Source organism: Vidua macroura, chromosome Z (assembly GCF_024509145.1).
Source record: "Vidua macroura isolate BioBank_ID:100142 chromosome Z, ASM2450914v1, whole genome shotgun sequence".
NCBI classification, from domain to species: domain Eukaryota; kingdom Metazoa; phylum Chordata; class Aves; order Passeriformes; family Viduidae; genus Vidua; species Vidua macroura.
This window is the reverse complement of record NC_071611.1, coordinates 33,343,146-33,357,122: the sequence shown is the minus strand read 5'-3', so window position 1 is coordinate 33,357,122 and position 13,977 is coordinate 33,343,146. Positions and strand designations below refer to the sequence as shown.

At 35.3% G+C, this 13,977-nt stretch overlaps 1 protein-coding gene across 2 annotated transcripts in view; it reads left to right on the top strand.

Annotated features, from left to right (window-relative positions):
* The window catches only part of MTREX (Mtr4 exosome RNA helicase), a 43,266-nt gene that overhangs the window by 15,898 nt on the left and 13,391 nt on the right, over window positions 1–13,977 (top strand). For both annotated transcript variants that reach the window (XM_054003953.1, XM_054003954.1), the window contains exons 16-18: window positions 10,652–10,802; window positions 12,560–12,732; window positions 13,018–13,086. In XM_054003953.1, the coding sequence (XP_053859928.1) occupies window positions 10,652–10,802; window positions 12,560–12,732; window positions 13,018–13,086 (393 nt within the window). The remainder of the gene's footprint in view (window positions 1–10,651; window positions 10,803–12,559; window positions 12,733–13,017; window positions 13,087–13,977) is intronic.

Genomic DNA, 13,977 nt, shown 5'->3' with positions numbered 1-13,977 from the left:
CTCATTACACTTCCGTTTAAATTCCACAAAGAAGTATCTGTTGTGTGAGTTGCCTGTCTTAGGCTGCTTACATTAATTGTGCAGACATGCTAAAATTGAAAACTTGGGCAGTTACACTGCTCTCCATTTAGGAGCTTGTAGCTTTGGTGCAAGTAGCAGGTCATTTGTGTTAAAACAGCATTTACAGTATTATTAGACTTAGTATAAATTGTGGGAATCATCTCAAGTCAGCATCAAGTTATGTTAACAAAAGGCATATAGTTGTTGCCAAAAAAAAAGGAGATGCCAGTGTTTTTTTTCAGGCAAATTAAGAACAAGGGGAAAAGTACCTATGTGGCTGCTGTTAATTATGTAAGTGAGGATTCCTTGTTGTGTGTCTTGATCTGTCAGTGCTACCTGTTAATCCATATTATAGTATATCTGAAAATATGCACATTACATGTACCTTTTATACATCAAGAAGGTAGTATTTACCTTTCAGAATTTTCATGAATGCTGCATTATGGCTAACTACCCAAAAATCAGTAAAATAAATTTCAGAAATATTCATGGTATGGAAGCATTAGGTTTTGTGTTAATTTCTTAGTCTTGATTTGATTTGTGTTTTGTCAGTGTAATGTACATATATTTATTTCTTCACATACACTATTAACGCATTTGTACATCTCTGAGATGTATGAAGACTAAATTTTTTAACTGGGTTTTTGTCAGTTTTTAAGACTGTTGAAGAAAACAGACATAATTTTGTGTCATATGTACTTTTAGCTGAAAAATAAAGAGTCTATACAAAATGAGAGAAGCAAAAGAGAATCTTTATAAATAATATTTATAAAGAAAAAGTCCCCAAAAAGGCTTAATTTATATGAAATAATTGTTAATAGCTTAAGAAAAAATGATATTTCAAGTATTTATCTTCGTACTTTTAAGAGATGATAAGTTTACCCATTCAGAAGGTGGGTTTTTTTTAAAGTTTGAAGATTCAGTAGTTTGAGAACTATAGAACTCGATCTGAATGAATTAAGACAGAAGAAGAAGATCACTTACTTTCCTTTTGATATTACCTCTGCAGTTTTTGTCTAGATTTTAAGGAAATAGTAAAGAATATTTCCTTCATTGAAAATACAAGACCTTTGATTTTCCCCCCTTTTGAATTATAAGGAAATAAATGGGAAAAATAATGGCTTTTGCTTTCTATGTTAGATCTTGCTACTTCTCCACTGAGCTAAATGAATTCATATCTTTCATTAATTTTTGACACTACTTCACCTATGAGCAAAGATTGACTTTTAGAATTTTCTGAAAAAGATTCAAAGTGGCTAAAATGAAGATACTGATGTTTCTGTAGTTTCTGTAACTAGCCAATTGCTATAAAGGCGGTAAAAGTAATCTTTTATGAAAGGAGCAGTACAGCACAAAAAAAACCCCTTCTTATTTTTATTCTTAAGTACAAAGCATCTAGACGAAATTCCATGTCAAACAGGCCAACAAAATCAATACAGACTAAAAGTTACATAATATACATATTTACAATTTATAGTCATCATTAAGTATGTCTCAGATTTTCCTTACTGTTGGTATTTGTTCATAGTAAGATCGTCGTGCCTAGTGGTAGTATTCTGCTTTCAGGATAAGCTAGATTTATAGGAAAAACTCCAGAAGAAATAAATTAGCCTTCTTGAAAATGATAGAACATTTACATAGAATGTTTTTGTCATAGCTCTTCAACCCTAATGGGGGGGGGGGGGTGTCTGATCCAAAACATTTCCTGAACACTAGAGCAAAACATCTAGGAATCCTGTAGTCAGCTGCCTCCTGCCGTGGTCGGTGAAGTGAGAGCTTTGAGTGTATTGGTACCAGCAGCATTGCTGCAGCTGTGCTGCTTGGCTGTGGCACTGTTCATTGCAACATTGCGTACAGTATTCCAGACTTACATTCAGCATTCCATTCTTAGATGGAGTTCTTACAAGGGACCTCTGTAAATATTTCTTAAACTCAGTAATGTACATTTGTCTTCTGCAGTGTAACTAGGTTTCTTTGTTTATCGTTAGCATATACTTGACCACTGAATAGTTAGTAAACTGGTGACTTGCATGAATCTGTAAACTCAAATGCTTACAAAACTATTGGGGCAACTTTATGAAGATGGTAAATTGTAATTGTACATTTGCATGATACTAAGAAGTATTCAATTGGAAATTTTTTTAGTTTCCTTTCTTAAAATCAATTTTTCCTTACTTAAAAGCTGTTTAGGTAGGAAGTTACTGTATTGGTTTAGGTAGGAATTGTAGAGCTTTTTATTGATGCTAGATAGCCTTTGAAACCAGTGCAGCATCTCTCCAGTTGGAACTTGGCCATGCTACAAGGATGCATTCCTACAGAGAGAGTTCAGTTACTCAACAGTGGTAATTCGTTATGTCTCTAAAAGACAAAAATCTTAAGCATAAGATTCTAACATAATCTCTAATTATGTTACTGGAATGGATGATTGTACTCTGAAAAGGTGGTATGTGAGTAGGTTTTTGAACTTTGAATTTGAGCCTATCAGTGCACTGCATCTACTTACTCCATCACAGGAGGAGACAGATGGACTGAAAAATTCAAAGAAAACTTAGAATCATCAAGGTTGCAAGAGATCTTTATTTAAGATCACCAAGTCCAACTGTCAACCCAGCATTTACCAGTGCAAGCCCTAAACCACTAAACCATATTACCCCAGTGCCAGATCCAGATACCTCTAAAATACCTCCACGGATGGTGACTCCTCCATCTCCCTGGGCAACCTGTTCCAGTGCCTGACCAGCCTGACAGTGAAAAAATTGTTTTAATATCTAATCTGAATGTCCCCTGTCTCAGTTTAAGGCTACTTCCTCTTGTCCTCTCACTGCAGGGTTAGTTGAAGGTACTGGGCCCCACCTTACTAACAGCCTCCTTTCAGGCAGTTGTAGAGGGCAGTGAGGATTCCCCTGAGCCTCCACTTCTCGAGGTTAAGCACCCTCAACTCCCTCAGGTGTTTCTCATAAGACATGATCTCTAGATGCTTCATGAGCCTTGTTGTCCCTCTCTGGACATGGTCCAGCACTTCAAAGTCCTTTTTGAGATGAGGGGCTCAGAACTGAGCACAAGACTCTGAGGTGAGACCTCATCAATGCCAATCCTTTCCCCAGCCCTGCTGGCTACACTATTTTTGATACAGGAATGCATTTATCTGCCAAGGTAAAAAATACTTTAATTTGCTATCTTGTCTTTTGTCTATGGAACATAAAGTGCCTCAATGCCAAGCTGTAGGAGATACTCCACTAAGCTAAATCTAGTTCCTTGGCAGGGCCTTCCTTTTATAGAGCTGGCTGTATTGACCATATTTGGCCTGTATGCTGCTGTATTAGAAGTCTCATTGCATTTTATTTTAATTCTTAAATTGTTCTATTGTACCAGGCAAATGAGCTCAACAGCAATTCAGACAGTTCAACAGCTTTCTCTGCAAACATCAGCTTAGCATGCCATCTTAATCATGCTATGGTGCTTCGGTTTGACTCAGAAGTTACTTCTAGGGGGGGAAAAATGCCTCAGGGGTTGAGAAATATACAAATATACATCAGGAGAGAAATACTTCACCTGGAGGTAGGCGCAAATACTTGTTGGAAAAGACATTGCAAAATCTAAAATAGTAGATCATCACTAGATAGTGGTTTGAGGACAGTAAAATATTCTTCCAAAGTTGTGACATAGATGAGAATCACAATGAAACATGTATTTTGGATACTTTATAAAATGTATTTAGATAAAAATAATTTTAATGTGAAGTAATTGGTTTTACTGTAAAGTACCAGCCTTTTCTTATCCTTATGAAGCATGCATTGCAGGAATTTTCCAGGCTTTGATTCAGGAAGGTACTTAACTTCTAACCTTAATTTAAAATCACCTTAAAGTCAATAAGATTCTAGCATGAAATCACAGAGATCAGGGAAATGTATAATCAAACACCTTTGTAAACAAGATCACAGTTTTGTATATAATTATGCAAGCCAGCAGATGGAAGAGAACAGCAAATAGCTGTTTTTGCTGATGTTTGCAAAGAAAATGTAGGAAAATGGGGTGCATCAAATGGTGTGTAAAATGGTTTGTCATTCTTGAAACTTCTCCTCAGGATTTTAAAGAGCCTGTAGGATTAAGCTAATAGGTTTATTTATTAATTGTGGTTGCTGCTTTAATACCAGAAAATACTTCAAGTTTTATTAGTTCAGTCTGTGGAAAGCAGTTTTCCATCAGATTTTTGGAAAATATACTTTGGTAAACTCACCACTACGAATGTGAATGCATTTTGGCTAAGCTAGATTTTTTTTTCTTTGCCTTCATGTTTTTAAAATGAAAAGGGTAGGTTTGAGATAAACAGATGACAAGGTACTTTTTAAAATTTAATTTGATATTAACCTTTTATAGAAGTAGATAGTCTTTGCTAGGGTATACTTTTCCTTTAAGTTAAAACATACTGCACATTTACTGAAATTGTAAAGTGTCATAAAATAAATATTTCACTGTCCTGATACCTACAGTGGCAATTCTGTTGAGGATGTCAGCTAGTTTCTTCTTGAAGAGAGAGGTACCATTTGCTTTTTCCAAAAACAGGGAGAAGACCAGAACTTGGGAGTTACTATCCTGAAGTGAAGCTAATGATAGCTACAACAGTAGCCTACTGTGTTAGAGAGGGTAAAAGGGCTGAAAATTTCCATCTTTTAAAACTAACTTGAGAAGGTAGTATTTGGAGGCGAGAGAAACAGAGTTACATTGTTTTCCTTTTAAGTCTCTTGTTGCAACTGGAGCATTTGTTGAATCCCAGCCTGAGGTATTTTCACCAGCAAAGCCTGATGGAGCAGTATTTTGCCACCCACAGGCTTCTGTTTGTCCTGGTGTAATTGGTTTTGGGGCAAAGCAGTGAGCCAGATTGGTAATAAATAGGTGCTTAAAATAGCCGTTTACCATTGTCTGTTAAAAACAAACTCACAGAAGATTTTTTTATTTATTTTGCAGTTGTGCTATAGTAGCTCAGGGTAATTCTGCTATCAGTGTAAATGTATAGGGTTTTTTTTTTTCTATTTCTGAGAGAGACTGACTATTTGTGTGGTTATTTTATTACTGATATATGGAAAAAAGCATGTTGCTATTTCACAAGAGGTGTTTCTGTGTCTTACAGACATATCAAACAGTCACTTTTGTTTCTATTTAATAAGGGTTTTAATTTTTTTTTTCTGTTTAGTAAGGGTTTTAATTTGTGACAGTGACTGTTACAGAGATCTAAGTCTACCTATATTCCCCTTATGACTTAAAAAAAGGGAAAGATCTTTTACTTACTACCAGTTTGACCGCTTCTTTGCTCTTTTTGTAAACTGTTTTGTTATTTTCTTTCTGGAAATTCATTGATTCAGTTTATTTCTGAAAACATTGATAAGCAAATGAAACTGTCACTGGACCAAAATGGTGTAAATTATGTCCTATATAGTATCTAATTTCATCATTATGAAATATACTTTATTGTTGCTTTGCAAATTGATTCATTTCAGACAGTGTTTGCCATTTGATGTTCCCATGATAGGCTGGGGAGCAAGAAAGTTATGTGGGGAACTTGTTCCTCTCTCTTCATGGGAACAGATTTAAAAATGAAAATATTTTTCTCCTGCTTTAAGAGATAACAGAGGGAGTAACTCTTACCAAATGTATGTCTTGCTCAACACTACATGCCATAATGCAGCAATGACAGCACTCACATCTCTAGTTAGACAGGGCTTCCAAGTCTTAACAGTAAAAAAAAAAAAGGAAAAAATACTGTTTGTATCAATTCCATACACTAATCTTCTTCATCTCAATCTTTATATCTTTCTAGTTTATGTGGGCAAGAAATGGTTATACCAGTGAACACGGAATCTCCTGTTGGAGTGTTTGGTTGTGTTAAGAAGAGGATTCGCTCTGAAATTATTCGCAGTTAAACAGGGAACACTGTATAGCAGCTATAGTTTTCAGGTTCTTGTACTTTTTTTTTAGCTTTTGGCTAAATTATTTCTGTAGTGAATTGTTTATGATTATGTTCCTGATTTTTAACATTATCAGCTTAATCCAGTCATTCTTTTGCATACATCTAATAACCCAAATCTCCGAAAACTTGAAAGGGTGCTTCTGTTAAGTTAGCTTAAAATTTTATGAGAAGTGGTTGCAAGGGCAAAGGGGATCATTGATTTCTGAGAACTTTAGTTGATATATGCAGGCTGTTCTCATGTATCCAGGCAATTGTCATCCAGAGGGATGGAAAAGCTTGCGAAGTTACTCTGCTTTCTAAAAACTATTCAGAAAAAAATCTTATGCTGCAGTCTTGTTATATTTTTGAGGTGAGGGGGACTGTCCTCTATGAAGGAATGGGAGGCAGCATTACTTGCAGAAAAGGAAGCTGGAGAACTGGAATGGTAATTCTTCAACAGCAATAAGTCATGGAGGCAGTGCATGTTTGAAAGTGACTTCTTGATGCCTGTTCAAGGCAGTCTTTCTCATCAACCTTTTTTGCAGCTCTGATGAAGTCAGGCTTTTACTTGATCTTCTGAATTGAGTGGTTGGTGGTTCTTCCTTTCTCTAATATGGAGAATATCTTATCTAATATCTTTTTCTATGGAGACAAGGGTGCTTCCTCAGAGAGATGTTGAGGCAGATGATGGTGTAGCCTAGCTTGTTGAAGAGAAGGTTGATGTATTTTGACAGGAGGTCTTCCGGTACAGGATGAACTAAGTGCTTCACAGTATTTTTAATCAATCTGGGAGCCAGTGGCAAAAGGGTTGAGCAGAAAAAGGGGTTTCAAGAGGAGATAACCATCATGGAGAAAATGTAAGTTGAAGCTGATTTATGTCTTATTATATCTTGGCAATAAGCAAAATCCAGCATAGTTGAACACTTTATACTGTGAAGACTCTTTGAAAGTAAGTTAGGAAGGAAAAGCCTACCTCTTCCATTTTCCTATCAGTAATATATCTCATCTTCCCTCCCCTCCTGTTACTTGCTTTTCACCACCTTATGTATCTGACAGGTGACTTTAGGTAAGCACTAATTGTCTCTCCAGTAATCATGGCTGTCTTTAGTATTTGCCATAAAAGGCTGATGGGCTACTCATGCCTTGAGTGTACTTAGTATAAAGAACAACTGTATTTTGGTATAAGGTTTTCTAATGCAGCTGCAAAATCTGGACACGGACTGATCCAGCAGATAAGGGCATACTGGTGATTGCTCCCTGTTAGATGTGAGTCTACTGATAGCTTAGGATAGTAGGTAAAGACTAATGCATGCTGCAGAACTTGCTGGCTGTGCTGAAAGTGTAATACAGTAGAGCTACAGTAAAGTATATTTCATTTGAAGAAGTAGCAGTTTCAGTTTTGAGATAAAACAAGCTTCTCAGAACTCTTGATTTCAAATGTATTGCTTGGAGAACACTGAGAAGACAGAAATTCCTGAAACTTGGAGAAAGATGTGTTTATGAGATGATAGAACAGGAAAAAATTCACCATTTTTGCCAAAACAAGATTTGTATTTTAACTGCTATGTCTTAATAGAATGATCATATTTTCAAATGGTAAAATGCTAATCATGTGTTTAAAATAAAAATTACTGCATCAGCAACTGGTTCAAACATTGCCCTTCAAGTAAGTCTGCTTATGTAATCTCTGAAATAGCTGGGTTTTTTGGTTTGTTTTTAAATCACTTCTTCATAGCTGAAATCTGTTGATTTTTAAAAAAGGTATTTAAAGTGAATCTGCAGGAATTGTTTGGTCTTTCTTGACATGTTCTGTGTATATATTGTTATTGTATGAAGTTCCTTGTTTTCTCACTTAATGATCACATTTAGGTTGGGAGTGTGACATGGTTCTATTCTTTGAAATAGTTTATAAATCTTGCAAGCACACGTTGAAGGTTTTCCCTCCAAGATGTCAGGAATGGAAAGAGGATTTGTTTCGTTGTGTGATCAGAGCAGTCACACAGCAGCTTCTTGCCAGATCTCTAGTGCCTGTAGCCAGTTGGTGAGTGTATTCCAGCTTCTTTAGCTGGTGCCTGACTAGAGCAGTGAACATTGCAGTAGGAAAGAATCTGACCACTGTTAGCTGACACTGGCATAGTTTCTGTGCTGTTCTTTAGTAAATGCCATTCTTTAAATAGCCTTTTTTTGTTATAGAGAGGCAAGCTTTTTAGGGAGTGGTAATTTCTCTTTCCTAGAATAAACAATATATTTAGAAAAATAGACAGGAGGTTAGTACATACATAATCCTTTTATCAGGTATATAAAAAAAGCTATGCTACATAGCTTTTTGTATGCTACATAGCTCTTGGTTGGTTAGCATCAGCAACAGAAGTTCTGTCATCTTTATTTGATATATCAAATCAGAGGCATCTGTAGAAACTTGAGCGCCGCAGCTCAACTGTTGATGTTGTAATTAGTGAGACATTTCAGTTAGTAGAAACACATCTGTGGTGATTTCAGAACTAACAGTATTGTTTTAAATACACAATTCATGGTCTCATGGTTAAGAGGTACTTCTGCTCTGAGATGCATCACTTTAGGTAAAAACATAGATGTGTATTTATGATCCACTCAGAGATGTAATCTAGAAAGACTGAATGAGTGGCCATGGGAAGGAAAGCATTAGAACATGATTTATCCAAAACTTGTTTTACACGTATTTGTGCTGGTACTTTCGGAGTATAAACATGTGCTGAAGGCTTTTCTGTAACAGTTGTGCTCTTTTCTGAGACAAAATAATGAGGCAGTGAGTATGATTCTAGCATTTGTAAGGTAATCTCATAAGCTCTGTCTCACTTAAAGCAAATGGGGTTACAGTGTTCTTATATCTTATACATGTGAAGGACTTCTGGATTCAAACTACCTCTTACTCTGATATCAATGCATAAAAGCATGTAGGATCTGAATTCCTGACAATGTCTTTAAAATTGAAAGAAAAGTGTGTGCATTGTGGTATTGTCATTTAAAGTCTAGTACACTTAGCTTGATCTGGACGACCACTGGATTTGAGTTTCAGCATTTGCATATATAAATAAATAATCAGTTAATTTTTTTAATAGCCAGTGATTTTTTAAATTAGGTATGACAAGGAAATATCTGCTAATAGAGAAAAGCCAATAAATTAGTTGCAATAAGATATAATTAGGTTTTGGTAAAGCAATTTTTGAGTTTAAAAAAGGCACAGAGTTGCATGTTTTCTAGTGTTAGGCTTCTAAAATCTCTGATAAAATATGTGGAACTTTAACAATCATATAGATGCATGAAAAATATATCTTGAAACATCTTTATTTTCTTGTTACATTTTAGTTGTTATTTAAAATGTTTAATCATAACTAAATTTACTCACAGACCTTGTTGAAATGACAATTCTGTTTAGTAATTCTCTTATAGTTCATATATACATTATTTGAAGAGAATGAGAGGTACAAGACCATTGCAAACTGTTGCCCATTTTCTTTTATTATACTTTCAGATTAGATTTCACTAATTTGTCATTTTATTCTTTGTCATTTGTTTGTGGGTGGCTTCAGACATCTAGTACAATTTTTAGCAGACCTTGCTATTTTTCTATCTTTGCCTTTTTTACATTTCTTGTCAGTCCAGCCCTCTTTAAGTCTCTGGGAAATTTTGTTTTGCAAAACACCGAAATTGCACTTGTTTTCTGTTTAGGTATTCACAAGAGTTTAATTTTTAAAAATCCCTTAAACACTTAATTATGTTATATTGTTGGAGGTGAGTGTATTGTCATAAGCATTTCAGGAATCAAGGAGGTATGATAATCGAGGTACTTTTTAACACCTTCAGAGAGCTCTGAAATATTTGTGAGATCTGTCTTGGTTTTATAAAAAGCCTATATAATGTAGCTGTTCTTCTGTATTCTGTCCAGCTGTCTGGACAGAATTCTGTCTTTTCCACTGCTTTAGTTGCACACAAGTTTTAATTTTCTACTTCATAATCCCTTGTATTCTTTCTGAAGGACTGTCAGATACCTGCTTCTTTGATACTAGTGCTACTTGGATGAAAGGTTATGCACTGCAGTTGGGCAGTTCTGTACCTCAGAAGTGTTGGATCTCTGTCATCTGATTTCAGAGATTTGGTGTATCCAGGTGGCCTTCTGTGCTGAGATTTAAGTGAGAGACAGTTTCTCAGGCTTGCCCTTGCTTGGAGAGGCTGTGTGTTGAGCTCTTCTGGATCTTCTTTGGACACTTTTCAAGTGTTTTGTTTGTCCTTTGAATGACTGGTTGGTTTAGTCCATATCAATTAAATGTTTGCTCCTTTATGATAACAAGGTTGTCCTCTTGGGTAGAACATAGCAACAGCCAATGATGAATCAGACCAAAGATGCATTTACTTAGTCCAGTACTACTTTTTGACAGAGGAGAGTAGTAGACATTCTTAAGAAGTAAAAATGGATAAAGAAGGTAATGGTTCCCTGTAATGCTTTCTCAGCATCTTTTATTCTTAGGTTAATCAAAATACCTGTACATACCACATTATAAAAAAAAAAAAACAACTCCTCATATGAAATACTGCATCATGATCAATGTATTCTTATATGCCACAATTAATATTTTTTTCAAATGAAAACTGTTCTTGTATCTTTTTCAGGGTTCAGCTGATCCCTTAAACAGTGCTTTCCACCTGACATACAACATGGTATTGAACTTACTTCGAGTAGAGGAAATTAACCCAGAATACATGTTAGAAAAATCATTTTATCAGTTCCAACATTACAGAACTATTCCAGAAATAGTGGAAAGTAAGTATTGCTGCATGTTCTCATGTGAGTAGGTATAGGTAAGGTTGAGTATTTTTATTATGAATTATTTATTATTCTCATAGGAGTTTTTACCTGTGCAGTTTTTGTCTTCCCTGCCAACAGTTGCCACTGCACCATTTCTTGCCATGTTACAGTTTCAGTAATTTCCTCTTGTTCTTAGGACCTATACTTATATGCACCGTCAGTTTATGAAGAGAGCTTTCCTCTGTGAGTCAGACAAGAATGGGTGTCACATTGCTAAACTGTAGGATGGGAAGAAGGAAAAACAATTTAAAACTTCCTATGGCTCATTTGAGATGCGGGGAAGAAAGTCTTTCACCTTTTCATATCTCAGTACAAGCTGTAAAAAGAACTTAAGTGCACTGCATTCAGAGTAGTGTAGGTAAAAAATGTTTAATTATAATACAGTGGAAAATTCAGAGATATCTGGGACTTTAAATGCACTCCACTGAGTAAGCTAAGTACATTTTGACCCATGATCTTTGAATAGTAAGTTTTCATGAGCCAAAGTTAGTGTCTGGAAATTTCAGCCAGTGTTTGAGAGTGAGGCCTCTTTCAAAACTTAATCCAGGAGAATCTTAAGAACATGAGAGGTAGTTACTATTATTGAGCATTTATCTGTTAATTTGTTAATTGAATGTTAAGAGAGAAAGTGTGTGTATGCATGTAGCTTTGATAGCCATGCAGAGGGAGGGTTTCAGTTACCTTTCTGTTAGTTTGCAGGTGTAGTAGTAGTTAAATATAGTATTTATTTCCTTCCTTTATTTCCCTGTTCCAGTTGGCATGCCTATTTCTTTATTCTGTCATTCCAGCATTGATGTTTAAATAGAAAAATGGAGCTGAAGAACATTTTTCATAGTTCTTGGACAGTTTCAGTTTAGGCACCATACTGGCCATTAGAATTTTGTAATCCCTTCAGCTGCAATTAAAAACACGAAGGAGAGAATTGGCTACTTAGACTAAGGAAGAAAGTATGCCATGACTATGAATGGATAGCTTATTTCTTTTAAAAATTGGCAGGTAAAATAAGGAGCACTTCCCTGAGTTGTCTGTCCAAAGTCCCAATGAAGTGAGATTTCCAGGCCACTTATGAGCCTTCAAAAACAGCATGCAAGAGGATGAGTTCGTAGAGAGGAAAAAGATATTTTTCATAATCTGTTCTTTGTTTTTGTTTGCTGATGATAATACCAGAATAAGAGAATGAATCATACTGTTTAGAATAAAAACTGATCTGCTTAAATAAGGTATAAAAATATAGGAGGAAGAAAATACTGATTTTCAACTGATAAATCAGAACCTAAAACAAGTTAGGAGGAACATCTAACAACTCCGCTCTTGTTGAAACACATCTTTTTAGAAGATATCTGTGAGCAATCTTATTTTTAGTAGGAAGAGATAAAAAGCAGTGGTAGACACTGTAGTGGTAGACTTTTCTACAAAATCATTGCAAGTTTTAATGTGGCTTCTGTGCAAACCTAGATCAGTTATTCCTGGATAATTGGGTATCAGTCTTTTCCAGTTTCTCGAGGTTGTTTATTTTAAGAAAATAATACTGGTATTAATTCAGTGGACAAATTTATAGATTTCTAGCTTTCCAGCGAATGGGTTATTGTAAGTAAAAAATTAGTACTAAAAGTGGTCACAAAATATTAATCATGGAGATCTGAAAGTGAAACACTGATTCCTCAATCTGTGTGAAACTGTTAATTTTCATGAGATTTTACTTTTCATTATAGGAGTCAATAATTTGGAAGCACAGTACAACAAAATTGTAATTCCCAATGAAGAAAATGTGGTGATATACTACAGAATCCGCCAGCAGCTTGCAAAACTGGGTAAAGATATTGAAGAGTATATTCACAAACCAAAGTACTGCTTGCCCTTTCTACAGCCAGGAAGACTGGTAAAGGTAACTTGATTTTTCTTTTGTTTTTCATTTCTGCCTATTTGTGAAAACTGCAAGGTTCATTTTTGTCTGCCAGTTTACCATCTTGGAAAATTACATGCATCACACCAAGCACCAATTTGGACTTGTGTTTCTTTGCTAAGTATTCAATAATGCATTGAAATAAATACTGTTTTCATGATGAATAGTAGTCCACAGCTGCTGTTGTAAATATCAAAAATACAAAATGTTGTGCTTGCTAGGATGTTGTTATATATGTTACATTATAACATCTTGTAATATTTCTAGGTGAAGAATGAAGGTGATGACTACGGATGGGGAGTGGTTGTTAATTTCTCTAAGAAATCAAATGTTAAGGTAAAATACACACTCTCTCCGTTACCAAAATATATACCTGACTGTTTTATTTTTTCTGAAAAAAACTAACTCCTTTTGCTTTATAGTTCTCAAAGGCAAAAAAATTTCTTTTACCCCAAATTTACAAAAGCTCTGAACTTCCTGAAGTGAAAGTGTAAAGAAATAAAGCTATAGAAGATGGAGAAAATTCCAAGTCTTGTGTTCAGTATTTAACTTTTAACGTATTTGTGTAGAAACTGCTTGTCTTTACATAGCAATGAAAATGTTTCAAACTAAGTTGTTTCTGAAACATTGCCAGTGCTAATTTAAGTTGTTCATAAGAAAGATACTGTATTGTTGTCTCTTGGAAAATCTATAGAAGCCCTAAGTGAAGGCTGAGACCAGTGGGAGACTGACTTTTAGCTTTATGAAGAAGGTTATCTTAAACTGGTAAATTGTGCTTTGAGTCGTAAGTTAGGATGTGAGACGTGGAATTGCTTGTCCTCTGAGATATTGCCATAGAGTTGGAGAATTAAAATACAAAGAGAGCAAAACAACAGAAATGGATCTGAGGATATTTGGAAGAAAAGGCAGAGGGCAGTGATGCAATAGAAGCCAGACTTCCAGAAATGCATTTTCATAGTTGGTCTCTGTGTAACACTTACATGATGTGCTGGTCTCCCTTTTAGAAATGTTTTGACCAGCTACTCTGCTCTGTAAATGAAAACCTAAGTTACAACCATATTTTTCCTGTGATAGCATTTTGGCTGTAATTTTAGCAGAGCATTGGCTTTATTTGCTAGGTCTAAATGCGGAGTTATGTCTGTTAAGTTCTGGTGGTACCTGATCATTGTGGCATCTTTTGATGCTTTTCTAATATATATTCATTAAAGAGGAAATGAGAAAAATGTG